The 22,870-nt window shown below is 44.7% G+C and overlaps 1 protein-coding gene across 4 annotated transcripts in view; it reads right to left on the bottom strand.

Moving 5' to 3' along the window:
- The window catches only part of DLG5 (discs large MAGUK scaffold protein 5), a 115,681-nt gene that overhangs the window by 28,443 nt on the left and 64,368 nt on the right, over positions 1 to 22,870 (bottom strand). Inside the window, exons 14-23 of one of the 4 annotated variants that reach the window (XM_087932188.1) lie at positions 21,644 to 21,747; positions 19,819 to 19,911; positions 17,969 to 18,994; positions 14,112 to 14,250; positions 12,754 to 12,898; positions 10,817 to 10,938; positions 9,587 to 9,679; positions 8,571 to 8,739; positions 2,122 to 2,199; positions 543 to 705 (exon numbers count right to left, since the gene is read on the bottom strand). In XM_087932188.1, the coding sequence (XP_087788314.1) occupies positions 543 to 705; positions 2,122 to 2,199; positions 8,571 to 8,739; positions 9,587 to 9,679; positions 10,817 to 10,938; positions 12,754 to 12,898; positions 14,112 to 14,250; positions 17,969 to 18,994; positions 19,819 to 19,911; positions 21,644 to 21,747 (2,132 nt within the window). Of the gene's footprint in view, positions 1 to 542; positions 736 to 2,121; positions 2,200 to 8,570; positions 8,740 to 9,586; positions 9,680 to 10,816; positions 10,939 to 12,753; positions 12,899 to 14,111; positions 14,251 to 17,968; positions 18,995 to 19,818; positions 19,912 to 21,643; positions 21,748 to 22,870 lie in introns of all 4 variants that reach the window. The other 3 variants (XM_087932189.1, XM_026710945.2, XM_026710946.2) reach the window with 3 other exon arrangements.

Here is a 22,870-nt window from a genome sequence, read left to right as displayed (position 1 = left end):
AATGGAGCCTGTTTGACTTTTTTTTCCCCCTTTCTTTCTGAAAACAACATTTGGGAACAACATATTTTAACAACTCCAGAGGGAGCCACATTTTTAACAAAAGCTGTCCCGATATTAGTTGGGGTCAGGCCTTGCAGTCAGGCCTTGAATTATGACTGCATCGAGCCCAGAATTTCTGTTGTTAACTGAGGTGTTTATTGAATTCCCCCCCCCCACCCTATTTTATAACCTTTATGGCCACCGCGGCTGGTAAGTTAGCAACTTGGTTGTTAAGCGAATCCAGCTTCCCCACTGACTTTGCTTGTCAGAAGGTTGTGTTGGGCATAAATAGGAACCGGTAGGCCAAGCATCTGAATTTCAATCATGTGATCATGGGGAGGCTACAAAGGTTATAAGTTTGGGAAAAAAACCAGTCCTCGGTCACATTTTTCAGTGATGTCACTTGGAAGGGTCACTAAACAGATTGTTGTAAGTCGAGATACCCCCCCATACCGCACAGCCGATTGGAAAACAGTGTCCTCAGGATGGACTCAAAGCTTTACCTCTAACAACTGATCACCATATTCAAGGCCGGCCTGATGGGCGATGCTGCCACCGGTGACTTTCGAGACGAATATGCCGCCATTTTCTCCGCACACAATGGAGATCCCTAGGGGTTCAGCCCCTTTCTGCACTTTGACCTGGCGCGGCTCTTCCATGTAGGGTCTTGGGGAGAAAAAGAGTACAGGGACACCTCTTGAGCACCGGAAGATGGGGGAGGGGGAGAGAGAAACAAAATGTCACACACGGAAGGGCATGCACCCATGCCCGCCGTCCCCTCTGGAAGTGGAACAGGGACCCCTTTAAAATGTGGACTTAAAATGGCGGCATTCCTTTCACATGCAAAGGGACGGGAGCTGGATCAGACCATCTTCGACGACGGAATAGCATCAATGCGGTTGCTATCTGACACGAAGGGCGTGGAATGGCAAACTAAAATTATAAATGGAATTACGGTGGAAATCGCCGGAAAGAAAACATATCCTGGCCCATATTATATATGGGTCAATAAGCATATATAATATTCCATTTTGGAATGCATTCTAACGGGGGTGGGAGAAAAAAGGCTGACATTAATGTATAGACATTTTTGGACCCTTTAGAGCAGTGGTCCCCAAACTTGACGGCTTGGCAGCCCGCCTGGGTGGGGGGGCGGGACAGAGTGGAACTGGGCCCAGGAATGGGACAACTCACCACAGCCAAATTGTAGCTGGAGAATTTGTCCTGGCCAGCTTACCGCAAGACAATTCACTGCAGGACAATTTAACAATTCCATTTAATTACTTAAAATAAATAAAAATGATGTTAATGTTGGCCATTGGCGTTGTATTTTGTCCCTTCCTTTTGCATCCTTTCTTTAAAGATTCTATTCCACTATATATCTTTGATAGTTGTGTAACTCTTGTCTCGTAGCCACTGGTCCTGTGGCAAGATGTCCTGCAGTGAGTTAGCCGTGGCGGGTTGGCTGTGGCGGGTTGGTCATGGCGAGCTGGCTGTGGTGAATTGTCAAAGACCCACTGGGCCATGAAAGGGGTGAGTTGGTGCGCATGTGTTTGCAGACACACTGCTCAGCTGAAAGATGAGACGCGCGCGCATACACCGGCCCAGCGCATACACCGCATACACCGGCCCAGCGCTTGTGCGAGTTGAGCTGTGCATTGTCTCTCTTCTCACACGGCTCAGTTCTGAATCAGCCACGGCCCGGTATTGGGCTGTGGCCCAGGAGTTGGGGACCCCTGCTTTAGAGTGTTATTTCTATAGCAATATAGAAATATCGTTATAGTTCATGGGGACGGGAGGGTGAATCACAAGACGAGGAAGGGAAAACGCGATGCCGAATCGTTTCTATTTCCACACGAGGCAAATGCAGGGTTAGTCGATGGAAATTAAGCAGCTTCAAAAGCAAAACTCAAGCCGTTAATTCACGATGGCGCCTTGCATGGTAGCGATGCAATTACCATGCAGGGTTTGGTTTTTCTTTTTCCCCTTTTGGGTGGGGTGGTGGGGGAAGGGGAAAGGAACCCAAACATTTAAATAGCACACGAATAAACTTCTCAACGACAACCTGTATGTCAAGCCAACCTCAAACTCCTGAGGGAACAGAACCTTGGCGTAGGAGCCACAGGAATTCTCAGAAAAGACCTATTATGGAACAAATATCTGAAAGGTGAAGAGGGATGAAGAAAGAAAGGAAGGAAGGAAGGAAAGAAGAAAGAAAGAAAAAATGCCTTAGAGAAAGAGGTAGTAGCCGGAGCCATGCTAGACATTGACGTGTGGAAATAGGCCCTTGGTGTCAGTCTACATCCACTAGAGGCTGTTTACTGATTTATAAAGGTAGTCCTCGACTTACAGCAACAATTGAGCCCCAAAATGTCTGGTCTTAAGTGAGACCTTGGTTAAGTGAGCTTTGCTCTGTTTTGCCCCATTTTACATCCTTGCTTGCCACGGTCGTTATGCCAGGGCTCCAACAAATCCACCCCATTCAAATCATAAGTCTCTAGCCACATCTCAGAGAAAAGAAAATTGATTTATTAGAAGTGGCCATGTTGGTGTTAGCTGGATGCAACTGATACTAAAATACATCATACATGTCCCCCTTGACCGTGGTCTTCCCCTCACCCCACCTGGATGTGTATTCTCCAATGGGACACATCCATAGCCAAGAGTCATCAATCATGCTTTCCAGTAATTTTCTTGCACTCTGACAACTTTGGGCTGCCAGGGTGATTATCTTGGCACTTAAGGAATGCACTGCTTTCCCCCACTCCTTTTCTGCTGGCAGCTAAAAAGATCAAAGGGGTATCTTGTTAGTTGACACATTAATTGAATCGCCCCAGTTGTTAAGTTGGTAACATGGTTGTTAAGTGGATCCGGCTCCCCTGATGGCTTTACTCGTTGGAAGGTCGCAAAAAGAGATTGCGTGACCTTGGGACACAGCAACCGTCAGAAATACAAGTCATCTGAATTGTGATCATGTGATCACAGGGACGCTACAAAGGCTGTAAGCGTGAAAAATGGTCATAAGTCACACTTAAGTTTCCCAATGCTGTGGTAACATTCAGTGGCCACTAAATGAACTGTTGTAAGTTGAGGACTACCTGTATTGTAAAACATGTCAAACACAGGCCTTAGTCACCTTGGGTACAGAGCACTGTGGGGTCCTTGGTGCTCTCTGAGCTGGGTTGTTTTCTTGCTGACATTTCATGACCCAGCTCGGTAACATCATCAGTGCTCAAAGGGAGAGGGGTTTGCTCTCTCCATATGGTTTGTACTGTCAGTGCTGGTGGGAGTATTCTTGGTGGCTCCTTAATTAGGCTGTTGACTAGACTGATCATGTCAGAGTGTGCACAGCTTTAATATGTGAGATAACCCAGGAGCAATAACAGCAAACAGAGGTTTGTAATAAACAGTGGTTTTATCTACAAAAGAATATATCCTATACATACACGTACTATAGGCAGAGGCCAAGCAAGCAGCAATTACAGCAGGGAAGAACATAAAGTGCGCGCGAGAGAGATGCTTTAACAGGACCTCTTATTATTATAGGTAAAGGTTCCCCTCACACATACGTGCTAGTTGTTTCCAGCTCTAGGGGGCGGTGCTCATCTCCGTTACAAAGCCAAAGAAGAGCCACCGCTGTCCAAAGACGTCTCCGTGGTCCTGTGGCCGGCATGACTAAATGGCAAAGGCACACGGAACGCTGTTCCCTTCCCACCAAAGGGGTCCCTATTTTTCTAGTTGCATTTCTTTTTACGTGCTTTCAAACTGCTAGGTTGGCAGAAGCTGGGAGAAGGAAGGGGAGTCACTCCGTTACGCGGCGCTAGGGATTCGAACTGCCGAACTGCCGACCTTTCTGATCGACAAGCTCAGTGTCTTAGCCACTGAGCCACCGCATCCCCTTCTTATTATACAGGCTCTTAAAGGGATAACAGCCCAAAACCCCTGCTGACTCATTCCCATCATTACGTCATTGTATCAGCTGGTCAGCTCTTAAATCACTATCCTAACAGACCATGTTAATTAGGCATGACTGATCCATGCTAGTTGTTGGGCATGATGGATTATGCTAACTGTACTGATTACTCTCCTAATCCAGCAATCACCAAGAACACTCCCCACCAAAACTGACAGGGAGAGCCATTTGTCTGTAAACTCAGAGCAAACCCCACCCCCTTCTAGGGACTGATGATGTTACCTAGTCGGGTCATGACATGTCTGCAAGGACACAGCCAAGCTCAGAGACCTCACAGTTGCACCCTCAGCTACAAATCTTCTCTTCTATTGGTATAGTGTGATGTAGACTCTTTAAGTAAGCATGGGAAATTTTGGACAGAGCTACCACCTTCCATGCCAAGCATCCCTTAGTTCAGCGGTCCCCAACATTTATGGTTTGGTGGCCTGGCAGGGGTGGGAGAGGAGAGCCTGGCCCACTGCTCATGCAAGTTGAGCTACATGCATGTTGAGCTACATGCACAGCCCAGTTCAAACTGGGTAGTAGGCCACAGCCTACCTCAGCATAAGTAAAGGTAAAGGTTCTCCTCGCATATATGTGCTAGTCGTTTCTGGCTCTAGGTGGTGGTGCTCCTTTCCGTTACAAAGCTGAAGAGCCAGCGCTCTCCAAAGACGTCTCCATGGTCATGGGGCCAGCATGACTAAACGCCAAAGGCACACGGAATGCTGTGACCTTCCCACCAAAGGGGTCCCTATTTTTCTACTTGCATTTTTTTTTTACATGCTTTTGAACTGCTAGGTTGGCAGAAGCTGGGACAAGTAACAGGAGCTCACTCCATTACGCGGCACTGGGGTTTCAAACCACCAAATTGTCAATGTTTCTGATCGACAAGCTCGGCGTCTTAGCCACTGAGCCACTGCATCCCTTAGCATACTGCTCTGCTGTTTATAAGAACCTTTCTTGCTAAGTAACACGCTATAGGTCTCTGTGCTCTCCTTAACAATCCATTGCTAAAACGGAAGATGCCAAATTCACAATCATCTACTCATTCCTTGTTTGGTTTTCTGGCCAAATTGCAATAAAAGCCATGAAACCACGATGCTAACCACGATAGCTTTACTTCTGCTGATAAACCAGGGTTGGTTAAGGCACAGGGGATCACATGACACTGATAAAATAAAGCAACTATGGGAATGGCATGAAGTAGAAGGAAGACACAACCGACAGATTGAACAGCTAGAGTCGAGAGTAAACCCAGTACTATAGGTTACTATCCCCTGGTCTCACGGGGAGCATGTTTGGGGCCATGGGGTAGCTTCCAGAATCACTAGAGATGTCATGCCCCCGGTGGAGACTGACTGTGAGGGAGACGAGGAACAGCCGACAGGGAGTGGAAGTGTGGCTCCGAAGGTTGTGGAGAAGGCCGGGAAAGGGCAGAGACTGGCTGGGCAGTCAGAGGAGGACCCAAGCCCATCTCCTCTCCATCCTAGGGCTCGCAGGGAGAAAAGGATAAGGGAGAGATGTGGTCTATTCGGGAGGAGAGGGCCTTGATCCTCTTCATGGGCTGCAGCTGTGACAACTGGATAAGAGGATGGACATGCGTACGGGCGAGTGCTGGAAACAAAGTGTGGAAATATCTCTAGTTTATTGTTCCTCCCTGAATTCGGCATCCTTCCCAGTGGGTGTTCTGATATCTGTGGATGTCTTCAAGCCCTTATCCTTGCCTGGTTTGTGTTGTTTTTTACTCTTTATAATTTGAACGTTATTTCCTCCTTCTTGTAACTGGTTGTGGGGGAGTTTTTTGTCTCCAGTCAAGGATATTTGGAGCTTGGAAGCAAAGTGAAGGAATAAAAGGGGTTTCACCTGTTTTTTGTCACTGTGTTTATTTTGTATCCCACTCTTGGAGTTGCAGGAATTTTCCAATCTGGTGGATTTTCCTGTTGGGAGGGCACACCGCAAACCACAGCCTTCTGAACTAGCAGGTTACAGGTAGTCCTTGACTTATGAATGCAACTGAGCCCCAAATTTGTGTTGCCAAGTGAGACATGTGTTACGTGAGTTTCCCCCCATGTTACGACCATTCTTGCCACGGCTGTTAAGCGAGACACTTGCGGTTGATAAGTCAGTCACCCGGTGGTTAAGTGACTCTGGCTTCCCCATTGTCAAAAAGTCGCCAAAGGGGATCAACGATTGTAAGTATGAACCAGGTTGCCAAATGTCTGAATTTTGATCACACAATCGCTTGCAAAGTTCATATGTGTGACAAATGATCATGTGGAGTCCCTTTTTTGCAGTGACCCCGTGACTTTGAACAGTCACTAAATGAACTGTTGTAAGTCGAGGATTACCTGTATTAAATCTGTAAGGTATTTATTTTTAATGTGCTTCAGAAGTGGGGAGAAAGCTTCCCATCTTCCCACCCACCTTATATTACCCGCTCAATCCCCACCTTCACCTCCATGAAGTTGGACGAAAGATCACGCGAGATTAAATGATAAGATTCTGCCAAAAAATACAGTGGAGCCTCGGATCACAGCCATAATCTGCTCCCAGACTGCAGTTGCAACCCTGTTTGGTCATATCTGGAAACACGATCGGCTGCGCAAGTGCGCAGTCAAAAAAAAATTGGTGCCTAAGGAGAAATCGGCACAGAAAGGGAATTTTTCCACACTGATTTTGTTCGCCCCCTGATTTTTGAATCATGACCCGATTTCAAAAATCAGATGGATTTTTTGTTCGCTGAACGATTTGATCGTGAACAGGAGCATTCGCGACCCGAGGTTCCACTGTACTTAAATAAAATGGGTCCCACACCGAAGTATGGATTCTCTTGTTCAGATTTGGAAAGGAAGGCTTCCGGAAAAGCTCTTGGTGAAGGAAGAGATCACGAACCTTTGGGTTCCCCAGGTAATCATACAGGATTCAATCAATCAATGAGAATAGAGCTAAGGGACCTTGGAGGTCTTCTAGTCCCAAGGGTTGGACTAGAAGAGGGGTCTCCAACCTTGGGAACTTGAAGATGTGTGGACTTCAACTCCCAGAGTTCCTCACCCAGCAAAGCTGAAGTCCACACGTCTTCAAGTTCCCAAGGTTGGAGACCCTGGACTAGAAGACAAGCAGCTGTCCTATCTGTTTTTAAAAACCATCAGTGAAGGAGCACCCACAACTTCTGGTGGCAAGTTGTTCCACTGATTAATGATTCTGTTAAGAGGCTTCTCCTTACTTCTACGTTGCTTTTCTCCTTGATTAGTTTCCATACACTGTTTCGTGTCCTGCCTTCTGGTGCCGATTCTTGTCCTAGGAATGGTCTCAAGGCAAAGTAGCAGTTTGGCCGAAATGCACAGCTTGCCTTTAGTGGTTTTTTTAAAAATTTAATATAGTTTTAATTTAATTTTAATTTTAATTTTTTTAATTTTAATTTTTTTTAATTTTAATTTTAATTTTTTTAATTTTAATTTTATTGAGAAATGTGATTACATGAACACATTTGGGGAGCAATATCGATGTTTCTAAGAACAGTGAACTCGTTAGTTGATAAACTATTTGGGATGTGGGGGGATATTCTATATTTGTGTTATAATCTGCCCAAATTCTGGCTTTATTTAGGATGCAAAACAGAGAAATAATAAATAAACAGTGTTCCATACAATTCCTGCAGATTAAGTTGCTTAATCACTTCTGTTTGGATTTTCTTTGTCTCTAAAGGTGCATAATTAAATTAAGCCCTTTTGCCAATTAGGGGAGTGAGGCTGGGAAAATCTGCTGGCTCGAGTTTGAGTTGAGAGTTTGATCCTAGGCGGAGGTTTCCCTATCAGGACGCAAAAAGAAAATATCTGCTGTGAACTCCACCCAGGTGTCAGAAAGGGCATCCCGCCAGTAAATGCTCAGCTCCATTCAATCGCCCTGACTCCACCCCGATAAAAGGGATTACAAGGATCGTAAAAATAAAACCACACACACAAATACACACATACACTACAAGATATGCGAAGGTGGTTAGAGATATCTGAACCTGCTGGGTTCTAAAATTAAACCAGGTTGGTAATCGATTAGTATTGGTTGTATGAGATGCCACCTGGGAATGGATGGGAGAAAACCAGAGGTGGTATTCAGCAGGTTCTGACCAGTTCTGGAGAACCGGTAGCGGAAATTTTGAGTAGTTCGGAGAACCGGCAAACATCATCTCTGACTGGCCCCACCCCCATCTATTCTCTGCCTCCCATTGAGTCCCAGCTGATCAGCTGGGTCTCCTCTGGTTGCCCTGCACAGGAGAACGGAGCTGAAAAGCAGGTTAGTGGGGTGAGGAGGGAATGGGGATTTCGCAGTATCCTTCCCCTGCCACGCCCGCAGAACTGGTAGTAAAAAATGTTGAATCCCACCACTGGTGGGAGGGTGGACAACATAAGACAAGACTGGGAAGCTGAAATAAACATCCCCAAAGAAGGCCATGGAAGAGCATTTCCAGACTGTTGTCAAGAAAACTGCATGGATTTGAGGCCACCACGAACGGAGCTCAACCAAGGTGAGGTTCTTTCCCTCTTTGAGATGAAGCATTGGCCTAAACTCGACTGCGACTTACTTGTCTTTTCGGCACTGCCCCATCGAGACCGGACTCACTGAAATCCTGGGCAAGGTGGAAAGAGAATTTTGCGATTGGCTACTGGCAAAAGAGGAGGTCTCCAAGTTAAGGGGTGACTGGGGAGGAGTTACCAAGCTGGGACTGCTGCATTCGGACTGAGACAAGGAACCTGCATAAACGACAGGTGGGAGATGCACGTTGAACCAGGTGCAAACTTACATTTCATGAACGTAGCAAGTAGCTTCCACTTTCCTACGGCATTACCTCTAAGCATTTTGGACTGGATTTCTACCCAAAGCATCTCTCTCTCGCCGTCCCTCCCTTATTCTTCGTCCCTCTCCCTCTCTTTCCCTCCCTCCTCCTATCTCCCTTTCCCTCCCCCTCCTCTCTCCCTCCCTCTTCCTCCCTCTCCTTCTTTCCCTCCCTCCCCCTCTCTCCCTCTCCCTTTTCCTCCCCCTCTCTCCCTCCCTCTCCTTCTTTCCCTCCCTCCCCCTTTCCCTCTCCCTCCTCCTCTATCCCTCCCCCTCTCTCCCTCCCTCTCCCTCTCTTTCCCTCCCTCCCCCTTCCTCCCCCTCCCCCTCCCTCCCTGTCTCTTCCTGTTTCTCTCCTTCTTTCCCTCCCTCTCTCCCTCGTCCTCTCCTTTCCCTTCCCCCTCCCTCTCTGTCTCTCTTTCTCTCAATGAAATGAGCTTGCAACCATGATATATGATGGGTGAAAGGAAACTGTCCTTTCATAAAATGTAAAGAGGGGACTGTTGCCATCAACATTTTTTGAGATGAGTGTTCATATTATTTAATAGCTGAAAGAAATTAAGACGCACTTATTAAAAAAAAGGGTGATGCAATGATTGGGTTTTCTTGGGGATTCCACACAATCCTGGTGAAGAGCCGCAATGTGGGATGAAAGGAAAATAGACTGTAAGATGTAGAAACAGGTGTCTGCTGTTCTTACAGATGAAGATTCTTCATTTAAAAAAAAAAGAATATGGAAAAGAAGAAAGTATGAAAATTACTCACCTCTGTCAGAACCAATGATGGACCTTAGGTACCTTGGGGTCAAAGGTATTTTTATTCGTTCTGTTCTATACTGTAAATTGCTGGAGGAACCTACTTGGAAATGGAAAATGGGGAGAGGGAGGGAGAAATAAATTCATTTAAGTTCCAAGAAACCAGCTAGGTTGGTAACAAAGCTCTTTGAAGCAAGTTTTACTTTGTAAGAATTCTCATTTGGATTTGGCCGAACTTGAGTTTATGAAGTTTTATGAAGAGTTTATGAAGAGTTACTTCAATCAAATACAGCATGGGAGAGCACCTTTTTTAAAGAAAATAAATGGATTTCGGAGTAGAGGTCAACCTCTCCCCATATCTCTGAAGCCCCTCTCTCCAAAAATTGCTGATCTCATCATCAACTTTATGGGATCCTTGTTGCACAGTCAAGAGTGGAAAAAAATATTATATTTTGCCCTTATGGATGGACTTCAAGGTAAGATGGAAGTCTCTTATATACAACTCTTCTATCCTTTTTAAAGTTTCTCATCTAGAAATCTCCGTGAGTTGCAATTAAAATAGAATCTTTGTTCCAACATGTTGTGTGTGTGGCAAAGCTGAAAACCTATGTTTTATGCTTAGCTACACACACAACAGTTCTGCATGTTAACTACACATAAACACACAGGTTAATGAACTGTATACCAGTACATTGATGTCAGTGTATTATCACAAAGATCTAATGCTAACCAGTCTATAGATTCAATGCAAATCAATCAAAATCAATCAGATATAATGCCAATCAATCGAATCAATACATAACATTTGTGGGTCCTACTGAGGTCTGTGTGAGAGGGGCATGGTGGCCTAGAGGTGAAGATGCTCACCTCCCACTCGGAAGGTTGAGAGTTCAATCCTAGGTAGCAGCAAACATTTCTCTCTTACGGTGCAAAGAAAAAGATATCTGCTGTGAACTTCATATAGGCATCAGGAAGGGCATTTGGCCAGTAAACTCTCAGCTCTATCCAGTCACCCCAACTCTACCCCAAATTAAGGGACTGCAGGGTCATAAAAAGGAAGTTTGATTGAGGTTTGGGAGAGGATAGAAGGTGGAAGAGTGGTGGCCTTAAAAAGACCTTCTCTAGGACATTTCAACAGCTCTCCTGTCCAACAATGTCCCTCTTCCAAGGGAAGCCCATATCCATGATGCACCAAGACTACAAAGACAAAGCACGCCATTTCTTCTTTCAGACATCTTACCCAGTCTTGCACTAGAAGGCAGTGAATTTGAACCATGGGATGATCTTGAGCGTGTATTTTCAGAGCATTCACTGGTGTGCTTGTGACTCAGATCCAAACTGAGATGTCCTTGGTGTTGAGTACTGAAATACAGAAAATTGGATTTTTGCTTGCATGTGCTCAGCAACATCAGGGGGAACCAATGGACATAAGGCACCTCCTCCGTTCCATAAATATGATCTGAAATATATTTTACAAATGGTAGAATGGAGGAATTCACCAGTCCATCTCTGAGTAATCAATTTCTGGCTGGGAAAATATATAGTAAATAAAAAAGACAATACAACATTAAACCATTGGTGGTGGACTCCAGTCAAAGCCTGCCTAATTTTGCAGACAGTAGAACAAAATTTAGCTACATTCAAAGAAATAACAATTGTACATTTAAAAAAAAGATTGGTGTTTCCCAGGTATTTTATCGGGTGAGGTGTTATGAGATGGATCCGTGAGTCCTTATAGAAAGTACAATATATTAGGACATGAGCTGTCATTTTGATAGCCCCTTGTCCATCATCTTAAAACAATATATATGTGTAGGGCAGCTGTGGAGGGCAACTATATAATTCAAGGAAAGGATCCAGTTGCTTTAAAAAGTTCTTGACCTAAGCTGCATCCTCCCTGATCTTCATTCTGGATCTAAATTTCTATACAGCCCTAATGATTTGGCTTGATTGCAATGACTCCTCCAGACGCTTCCCCAGAAACCTCCCCAGATGTCTGTTCAGAGGTGGATGAACCAGTCCAAGGCACTCCAGGAGAGTTGGTCAATAGCTCCAAGTTGCCGTCTGAGAGGAATTTGGCTGCGGCAGGACAGCCCTGAGGTTTCAGCTGGGGAAAGCACACAGCTGCAGTGATGAGGAAGAGGAACTGCCTGCTGCATTGATCCAAGAACATGCAGGGCAGAGAAAGGGCAGGTGTCAACTCGAAAAGAATTCCTATGCCTGTTTTCAAGTTGCCATAAGCAAGGGGGAAAACAAACCAGAAGTACATTCCACACATATCTTACAAAGATTGTAGCTAGGCTACCGGATCTTCTGCCCATAAAAATCCTTCATTGGAGAATGTGATTGATGATGCCCAGCCTGTGAACATGCTCTGTTGGAGAATCTGATTGATGACACACTCAGGGGGAGAGGGGGGGAAACAGGGTCACAGGTGACTGTAAATCACGTGTGTCAGAGTTGGCTTCAACTGGGATAATGCCGACATATCACTCCTCATAAATCTTTTGGATTCTTTTGAAGCTTGGCTCGAGGGTCATGATTTAATTAGGGCAATCGCCAGAACCCTGACAGCAAGCAAAATCCACATTTGTACTGGGGCATGCGGGAGAGGGCGTCAGCAGCAAAGGGCAGCCCGATTACTTCTGAGGAGAAAGCCTCGTCCCTCTTGATGGGCTGCACCAGAAGCTGGCTTTTTAGCACAGCAGACAGATGGAGGCGACGCTGGGAACAATGTGTTCATTTCCTAGCTGTGTGATTCCTGGTCATTGTGATTCCAGACTTGGATTGACCCTGTGCCATGACTTTGAATCGTGCCTTGGACTTTCCTTGCCTCATGCACCCTCTTGTGGCATGGTCTTAATTTTGCCTAGTGGATTTATTTTGTTTGAGAAACTTTCAGGTGCCTTGTGGATCATTGGCCATTAATCTGTGGACTAGCATTGGCCCGTTTGTGGCTGAACTTAATTGGAACAGTTCTGGGTGAAGGGAATTGCTGAGCAATATTAATACACCCCTAACCCACCATTACACGTGTGTGAGTAAGTGGGACAGCACCCTTGGATGATGCCTCCTTGAAGGCTTCTCTCAACCTTTCAGTTGACTATAATTGGAGGGAGAATGCTACAACCCAAGAAATTATACTTTGGCTCAAGATTCTCCTTATCTTCCAAGTACCTGGGATGCAAGTGTTGGTGGCAATATTGATTGGCTGCCAATGAGCAATTGGTGGTAGCAATTCTATGACTCCAGGCCGTGTAAACAGGATTTCTCATCACAGCTGTCACAGCAGAGCACGGCGCAATGTTTCTCGGGATGGTACCTGTAGAGCAAAAGAGAAGTTAGAAGAGTAACCTCTGCAGTATCATAGCTCAGCCGTAATAGACAACTGATTGCTGCAGGTAAAACTTTCCCAAAGATACAAGCATCCCTGGACTCCCAGGTGCACTTCAAGCCCTCATTGCACGGGTCCAGGTTACTTGAGGGACCACCTTGCCCCACTGGCCCGTACCAGCAGAGGAGGCACGCTGTGGGTCCCGTCCGTCCGATTATCCCGGTTGACGGGGTCCAGAAAGACGAGTTTCTTTGCTGTGGCCCCTATCCTCTGGAACATAGGTGAGGTTGGCCCCCAATCCTCCTATCTTTCCATAAGGGCCTAAAATTGTGGCTCTGCCCATCGGCTTGGAGCCCCAGTGGGGGATCAGTGCAATGGAGGGGGTTGACTGAGTAATAACAGATGCCAACCTCCTCGCCACTCCGCCCCCGTCCTCTCCATGGAGTCCTTGGGTTTTAACGTTTGATTTTAACTGTTTTATGTTTTAACTTAGAAGTAACTGTAATCTGTCCAGTTATCCTACTGTAAAATGGGCAGCCAGTACATTTTAAAAATAAAATAATAAAATAAATAAAATAAAAGCAATAAAATGAATTAAATAAAATATAAATAAAATAATGAAATGAAATGAAATAATTAAAATAAAATAATTAAAATACTAAATGAAATAAAAATAAAAATAAAATTAATAAAATAAAATAATTGAAATAAAGTAAAATAAATAATAAATGAAATAAATTAATAAAATAATAAAAATAAAATAAAATTAATAGTAATAAAATAAAGCCCCTAATTTCCATTGCTAAAAGAGACAGCTGCTAAGTGATTTTTTCCCCTCATTTCACTACTCTTCGTTCCATGGTTAAGTGAATCACTGTCATTGATAAATTAGTAATTTGGTTGTTAATGGAGTCACGGTTCCCTATGGAGTTTTGCTCCCCAAGGGGAATCCCCTGGGGCTCTGCAACCGTCATAAATACATGCCAGTTGCCAAACGTCCAAATGTTGATCCTGTGATTGTGGGGATACAGCAACGATCATTAATGCTGAAAAATGGTTGTAAGTCACTTCTTTTTTTTCAGTGCCCAATGGCCTCTCCATGAACGGGTTGTAAGCCTGTGTATCCGCGGTTGGGTTGGGGCAGGGAGGTTATGCAACAGAAGGAAGTCTGAAATGAACGTGGGTAATCGTGGGTACTAACCTCCCGACAAGCTTCCGGCGTATAAAGAGGCTGACACAAAACCGTCACTATGCCGACTGGCCCGTTTGGGTGAATATGTCGGCCATTCTTGTACCTCTGGAGACAGGAGCTCTTCACTCGCTGGAATGTATTTCTGTACCTGGGGAGGAAAATCCAAAGCATCTTTCTATATTTATGGGCAATATGCGCCAACTCAGGAAACTCAAACTGCCCAAGGAGCTGCCGATCCAGTTCTACAGAGGAATGATGGAGTCTGTCATCTGCACCTCTATAACTGCCTGGTTTGGTTCTGCAACCCAACAGGACAGACACAGACTTCAGAGAGTAATTAGGACTGCAGAAAAAACAATTACTACCAACCTGCCTTCCACTGAGGACCTGTATACTGCACGAGTCAAAAAGAGGACTGTGAAAATATCTACAGACTCCTCACATCAGACATAAACTGTTTCAACTCCTTCCCTCAAAATGATGCTATACAGCCCTGCACACCAGAACTAGACACAAGGACATTTTTTTCCTGAACGCCATCACTCTACTAAACAAATAATTCCCTCAACACTGTTCAACTATTTACTAAGTCTGCATTACTATTACTATTAATCTTCTCATCATTCCTTATTACCCATCCCCTCCCACTTGTGACTGTATGACTATAACTTTGTCGCTTGTATCCTTACGATTTATGTTGACTGTTTCTTAGTATGATTTGATTGCTTATTGTACCCTGTGACTATCATTAAGTGTTGGATCTGATGATTCTTGACTCTTGATGAGTGTATCTTTTCTTTTATGCACACTGAGAGCATTTACACCAAAGACAAATTCCTTGTGTCCAATCACACTTCATCAATAAAGAATTCTATTTTATTCTAATATTTCAACAGAAGCTTTTCCCCATTATGAGAGTGACTGCCACAATCACGGTTTATAAATGGCTGTTGCATTTCACAACAAATTAGGTTTTCAACCACAAATTCGCCTTTCCAAATGAAATGATTTCTGGGGATCCCCTATAACCCTCTTGGACCTACTCTGAGAACAAACGATCCTGGTCAGATTTAATACTTAAAATACACACAGGGTACAATTTCTGTTTGCCTACAATTCATATGGGTAGTTCTCGACTTATGACCACAACTCAGCCCACAATTTCTGTTGGTAAGCGAGATGTTTGGTTCGGTGGGTTTTGGCCCCACCCACCGGCCCCCACCCTATCCTGTCGTATCTTTCCATCTTTTGGACTCAACTAATTCATGTGGCACAGCTGATTTCTATGTCTCAGCTGTTCTACTTACCGGGGCTGCCCTAGAAGGTAAGCAGTTGAGCTTTAAATCACTGTATTTTGAACTCTGCTGTCATACCCCTGGTGGAGACTGACTCTGAAGGAGAGGAGGAAGAGCTGACAGGGGGTGGAAGTGTGGCTCCAGAGGTTGTGGAGAAGGCTGGGAAAGGGCAGAGGCCGGCTGGGCAGTCAAAGCTGGACCCAGGCCCATCCCCTCTCCATCCTAGGGCACGCAGGGAGGGGAGAGGATAAGGGAGAGATGTGGTCTCCTCGGGAAGAGAGGGCCTTGAGCCTCTTCATGGGCTGCAGCTGTGACAACTGGATAAGAGGACAGACATGTGTATGGGAGAGTGCTGGAAACAAAGCATGGAAATATCTCTAGTTTATGGTTCCTCCCTGAATTTGGCATCCTATTCTAATATCTGTGGACGTCTTCAAGCCCTTATCCTTGCCTGCTTTGTGTTGTTTTTTACTCTTTATAATTTAAACTGCATTTCCTCCTTTTTTGTAACTGCTTGTGTGGGAGTTTTTTGTCTCCAGACAAGGATATTTGGAGCTTGGAAGCAAAGTGAAGGAATAAAAGGAGCTTCAACTGTTTTTTTTACTGTGTTTATTTTGTATCCCACCCTGGGTCATCACAGCTGCGTGCGCACACTTTTGCAGCCCACCACTGCCTTGCAGCCTCCCCACAGTCCTGTCTTCAAAATTCAGGTGCTTGGCAACTGACTCACATTTATGACGGTTGCAGTGTCCCAGGGTCACGTGATCCCCTTTTGTGACCTTTTGACAAGCCAAGCCAATGGAGAGGCCAGATTCACTTAAAAGCCGGGTTACTAATTTAACCACTGCCACGATTGACTTAAAGACTGTGTCAAGAAAGGTCATAAAATAGGGGCAAAACTCATTTATCAACTGTCTCACTTAGAAACAGATATTTTGGGCTCAATTGTGATCGTAAGTCAAGGGCTACCTGTACAGAGAAACACCTGTGAACACTTAACAATCATGTCAAGCTCAACTGGTTTTTTTTTTTCCTGAGGTAAAGATTCCTTTAATCAATTAATTTTTATTATGGTCACCGACCAGCCAATGGTACAGATTCCTTTGCTCCTATTCAAAAAGCAGAAAGACTTAGTCTAAATGAGCTGAAAAAAGAACTAATTTTCTGTGGCCAACTCACCATGGCCAATTCACCACACCCAACTAGCTGTAGGAAAAACTCCACCGTGGCCAACTCACTATGGGACACTGTGAGACAATTCAACAATTCAACTTATTTACTTAAAATAATTTTTAAAAACATTTTAATTTTTGTCTTTCACACTTCATTTTGCCCTTAACTTTGGCGTCTTTTATCTAATGATTTCGTTCCACCAACTTTTTTATATTGGTGTAACTCTTGTTCCGGGGTGAGTTGGCTGCAGTGTGTTGTCCTAGATCCTGTTCAAAAAACGTTGTGGCGCACCTTGAACAAGAAGTTAACTTTTGTGCGATGCAATTACACTTCGATGTCAGAAAAAATCATTTAAACCAGGACTGTCAAACTCGCAGGCTGGATGCATCTTATGCCCATTTAAAGTGGGGGACAAAGTGTTTTTGTCAACTAAATATCTTAAGTTGAAACTTCCTAGTAGAAAGTTGGGCCCTAAATTCTTGGGTCCATTCCCTGTATCTAAAATAGTCAATCCAGTGACGGTCCTTGGCTGTTGGGAAAAATACACCCAGTATTCCATAGTAGCTTGCTGAAGCCTGCTGTAGGTTCTAATCTAAGGCCAAAACCAGCAGCTCCCCCCAAACCTCTGGTTGTACAGGGTGAGACACATTATGAAATAAAGAAAATCCTCAATTCTAGATTACACCGAGGATTACAATATTTGGTGCTATGGAAAGGCTACTCTTTGTCAGACACTACTTGGGTAAAAAGTTGGGAATAAATGCAGATAGATTGGATAAACAATTGCATTAAGAATTCCCTGACAAGCTAAAGGGTTCCCTTGGAGGGGGGAGAGGGGGTTAAGGGCATTGCATTAACTCCTGGTTGTGTTTTGTTTATTGTATTTCCCAGGACGTGATTTTTTTCAAGGCGGACACCTGTTAGCTTTGGAAGCCATATTGAGTTCCAATGCTCCCACACTGACACAATTGAGCCTGGGAAAGTGGGAGGCGGGGGATTCATTGGAGTATATCTAGTTAGACATAACAACATTCTTTTTCTGATTCAAGGTCAGGTCGTGTTGCGCATAGTGAAAATGAAGTCTTACTTTGGGATGGATGGTGATTGGGGTATGTGATGTAGTGGCGGGTGGCGGGAATGGATTTGTACTTTTTACTTATTGCAAGGAAGCCCAGAACTTTCAGATTCGGGATTCCACAGTTGTGTCAGTTACTATCCAAATAAAAGGAACTGTTAGAGATCTCTGTCTCGGAGTTATTGGTTGGAATGGAGGTTTGCTGGAATGCTGACACCCAGTTTAGCGCCATGACAACGCAAGTTTGACACCCCTGATTTAAACCCTGAAATCACCAGGGAAAGGAATGGCCAGGATCCTTTTTTTCAAGATCCCATATCTACCTGTTGAGATGGATTGGGAATGGGCACGGGGGTTAGTTTATGCCTGAAGGCGGGAGCAGATTTGGGCCTCGGTCTTTTACTTTCAGGCTCTTCCACTCTTTGAAAGCCAAGGTCCTCTTCACAGGATTTTCTCGAGGGCAAATGTCCAGGGTCTATCCCCTCTTCCCTGTAATAATGTCCTGAGGGTCTACCTCTCCCCTTGAGAAGACAAGAATCTGGCTTCAATTCGAAGGAAAGCGGGGGCTGGACTGCAGCTGGACTAGGAGGGGGTGAGCCCATTGTCACGGTAGACTCCGAGGCAGAACTGGCCTGCTGTTTGTGTTTAAATTTAATGGAATCGCTTCTGGTCGGAGGCGTCGGAGGGGTGGAGATGGCTTCTGGTTTTGAAGTTTGGGCTGGCAGTCCCAACATGGGACTGGGAGACAGATAGTCCATTTTGGGAGGGGTCAGAGGTCTTTTGAAAGTGTCTGGGTCAAAGATGGATTTTCTTTGTTTGGGCTTTTTGTAGACTGAGAATTTTTCCGTTTCTGCCGGAGCAAGGTTGACTACGACTTTGGGCCATGTGCCACCACTGTGCTTCCCGCCCGCTCCTTTGTCCAATGCACTCTCCAGAACAATGCAGTCTGCCACGGTGGGATCGAAGGAAAGCCGCTGGTTGTCCAGGCTCACTATCCCGTAACTTGGGTCTCCATAGCCATCTGGACCGAAGGATTCAAGGCTGTGTTCCGAATTGCTGTGGCACTCGTGGACCGAGTTCCGGTGGGAGTCGCTGTGTAAAACGCTACCAGAGAACGGTTTCAAGCTGCAGTACACACCGTTCTCTTGATCACTCTGATCCTTCTTGACGTCCATTATGTCCGGGTTGAAAATATCCGTTTGGGTTGAGCTGTTGTGCTTTAAGTTTCTTTTATTTTGAGCCTGTACTTCGGATGCATGGACTCGGCCATTGGAAATCTTCTCCGAATCCTTAAGGTTTTCAAATATGTTCTGACCACTCCAAGAGGAACTTGAACTTTGAGGATAAACCTAGGTTGAGAAGAAACAACAGGAGTATGTATGTACTGTATGTATACGCATGCCTGCCATTTCTTTAAGTAACACTAAATAATATTCCACCGATTGTAAAATATGATGGGGCTGGATTTGAAAATATTAGAAGGAATGATATATCAATCCCCACTCACACACAGCAAAGAGAAGCAGAGATGGTTAAACTGATTCTTTTATCCAAATAAGACATTTGGATAACAATAAATCCTTTCGAAGTTTTGGAAATTTGGCTCGAGACTCATGATTTAATCGGGGTAACTGCTGGAATCCTGACAATTACATGTAATTTTGTCTCTAATTTGAAATTGCTTCCAGATTTTGTGTTTGCAGAGGGGAGGAGGGGAAATGAAACTTTGATTCTGTTTTTGTAAAAGCATTCTTCTTCTAAGTCAAGGTCATGTTATTTCTGCACCTGGTTGAGAGGACGTCTCAAGCTGGGATGGATGGTGATTGGGGAATGTGATGCCATGAGGAGTGCAGGGGGTGGATTTGTAAATTTTTACTTATTGCAAGGAAACCCGGAACTTTCAGATTCAGGATTTCCCAGATGTGCCAGTTTACTATTCTAATGGAAGGAACTTTTGAGAACATGTCTGCCTCGGAGTTATTGCTTGGAGTTGTGGTTTTCTGGAACGCTGACAATGTCATTATCGTCTTCCAAGGAAGAAATGGGGATTGTGTATGGTGGAATATAAGAAGAAGACCACTGCAAAGGTGGTTGATACAATGGTTGGAAACCTCTCCTATTAAATAAATATTATTCACCAACAAAAGGCTACACACTCTTTATTCCCACTCACCTTCATCAATGAAAGTGTAAGGGACTCCCTGCAGTTTCGCAGAAGAGCTTCACATTCGGTCAGTGATTTATTATCTAGTGCAATGCCGTTTATCTGCAGGAAAAAGGAGAGTATCAAGCATGCAACGGTCAAGAAAACACTAGGATATTCACTGTGTTCAATATTGGCCCTTCAGGTTCACTTCCCACACCCAGTTCTTCAAAAGAAGATTTTCTTGTCTGTTCCTTTATTAGCGCTTGGATAGTTAATTCTGCTTTGGGTAATAAATGAGAACCATAACATACAACGACCACAATGGCTTGCATCAAATTTCAGTATTAGAATAATAAGGCAAGTGAGAGTAATTTTCTGAGCCAGAATGTCGGACGTGAAAGACCAGGTCCACACAGGAAGGTACACTTAAAACTGATTTGTTGCTTAACAGATTATACACAGGGATCTTTTCAACTGTTAGCACCTGCTTGGAGTTAGATAAGAGTCAATGGAATTCACATTATGGCTACATAGAGATTCCAGGCTGATTCCTCTTTTAACTCCGCCTCCAGGTTCTGTCACTCCTTTCCCCTACACACACACGTTTTGGAAGGAGAGGAACAAAGCGGGCAAGGAGACCTGCAAACAGGTTCTGTCATGCCTCCATCGGAGTCTGAATATGAGGAGGAAGATGAACAGCCGTCAGAGAGTGGGAGAGTGGCTCCACTGGCTGTGGAGGAAACTGGGGAAGGGCAAAGTCCAGCTGGGCAGAGCAGGAGAGAGGTAGAACAAGGGAGAGGGGGTTCAGATGAAGACCAAGACCCATCCCCTCTTCATCCTAGGGCACGCACAGAAGAATGGAGAAGAGAGCAACGTGGGTTGCATGGCTTACGAGGAAGGAAAGAGTCCTGATTCCCTTCACAAGGCAGACCTGGGGAGGGAGGAGAGGCAGTTGGGAGGGGCATTCACTGATTTACTGCCTTGTTACTTCATTTCTGGAACGCTGTATCTTGCTCTGCCAGATTTATTACCTTATTTTGCCTTATTGGATTTATAGTTTAAAGTTTTCAGTTTTCAATGTTTGGACTGGAATATCTGCAGCCAAAGGCCGGTGCAGGTTCGTGGGAGAGTTTTTCTCCAGACCGGAAGGTAACCAGGTCACTGGGGGTAAAATTGAAGCTAATAAAGGAACTCATTCTTATTCTCTGGCTATGTTCCCTTTGTGCTACACTCCGGGTCATCACAGGTTCAGAGTAGGCCTTGTAGATGGAAAGAACCAGGATGTTCTTCTCCCACTCCTCCCAATTTTCTGTTAAACCTATTTAGTGCTGTGCTTTCTCTACAGAGAGCCCTTGATTTACAAACGGTCATTTAGTGATCGTAAAAAATGATGGCGGATCTGAAAAATAGGACTTACCACCTGGGTCAGAAGTTCTGATGGTTAGGCCCCTCCTTCCATGGTCATGTGATTCCACTTTGGGTGCCTGGCAACCCGGCCACATTTATAACTGTTTGCAACATCCCATGACCATGTTTTATGACGGTTTTCCCAAAAGCCAGCAGCTATTTCCAGTTTTGGGCAAAACTGTGCCCACAGCAAGCCATCAGTTCACTAATGTACTACTGCATTTCTTTACAGCTAGTATGTTTGCTCACCAGCCTACTTATAGTTAGCAAGTAACTTTAGAAGACATTATCTCTGCTTCTGGCCAAATAGGCTTCACCACTTATCTGATGTGAATTTCTTTTTTCTTTTTTTAATAATTTTTATTAAACCTTTTCGCATATAAAAACAACACATTTCTACTGTGAATCTCATCTACGGACTAAAGCAGACTGAAAAGGAACTTACAGCAATGATCCTATCTCCCACAGTGAGCGACCCCTCCTTGGCAGCTGGACTGCCACTCATTATGGTGGCGACAAAGATTCCATTTTCTAGACCAATTCCACTGTCTGAAATGGAGAGGACCAAAAGCGAAGGTGAATTTTTAGCAATTCTTTCACACAAAAGCTTACTGGCATGCACATCCTTCATGTTTGAAGGATGAGGCCATGTGTGTGGTTGTTCCATACCTGCTTCCTGGCAAAGCCAGTCCTGAAATGGTTGAGCTAGCTGCAGTTCACCCAAATCTCCTCAGCCTTCAGCAAACCTTCTCAGAATTCTGAAGTTTAAAATGTTTTCTTTATAGCAATAGCACTTAAGACTTACGTATCGTTTGATGGTGCTTTACAGCCCTCTCTAAGCAGTTTACAGAGTCAGCCTACTGTCCCCAACAATCTGGGTCCTCATTTTACCCACTTCGGAAGGATGGAGGGCTGAGTCAATGGCAACAGCAATAGCACTTAGACTTATATACCACTTCATGATGCTTTACAGCCCTCTCTAAGTGGTTTACAGAGTCAGCATGTTGCCTCCAACAATCTGGCTCCTCATTTTAATGACCTCAGAAGGATGGAAGGCTGAGTCAATCTGGAGCTGGTTAGGATCGAACTCCTGGCTGTGGGCAAAGTCAGCCTGCAATACTATATTCTAACCACTGTGCCACTACGGCTTCCTTCCTTCCTTCCTTCCTTCCTTCCTTCCTTCCTTCCTTCCTTCCTTCCTTCCCAAGCAATAGCAGTTAGACTTATGTACCGCTTCACAGTGCTTTCCAGCCCTCTAAGCAATTTAGAGTCAGCTTCTTGCCGCCAACAATCTTGGTCCTCATTTTAATGACCTCGGAAGGATGGAAGACTGAGTCAATCTGGAGCTGGTTAGGATCAAACTCCTGGCTGTGGCCAAAGTCATCCTGCAATACTATATTTTAATCACTGTGCCACTACAGCTTGCTTGCTTCCTTCCTAAGCAATAGCGCTTAGACTTATGTACCGCTTCACTGTGCTTTCCATCCCTCTAAGCAATTTACAGAGTCAGCCTCTTGCCCCCAACAATCTGGGTCCTCATTTTAATGACCTTGGAAGGATGGAAGGCTGAATCAACCTTGAGCCGGTCAGGATCAAACTCCTGGCAGTGAACAGTGAATTAGCCTGCAATACTGCATTCTAACCACTGCGCCATCTCGACCCTTTAAAGAAA

Source organism: Pseudonaja textilis, chromosome 4 (assembly GCF_049901715.1).
Source record: "Pseudonaja textilis isolate UNSWEBS1 chromosome 4, rPseTex1.2, whole genome shotgun sequence".
Lineage (NCBI taxonomy): Eukaryota > Metazoa > Chordata > Lepidosauria > Squamata > Elapidae > Pseudonaja > Pseudonaja textilis.
The sequence above is the reverse complement of the archived record's forward strand: the minus strand, read 5'-3'. Positions and strand labels throughout refer to the sequence as shown.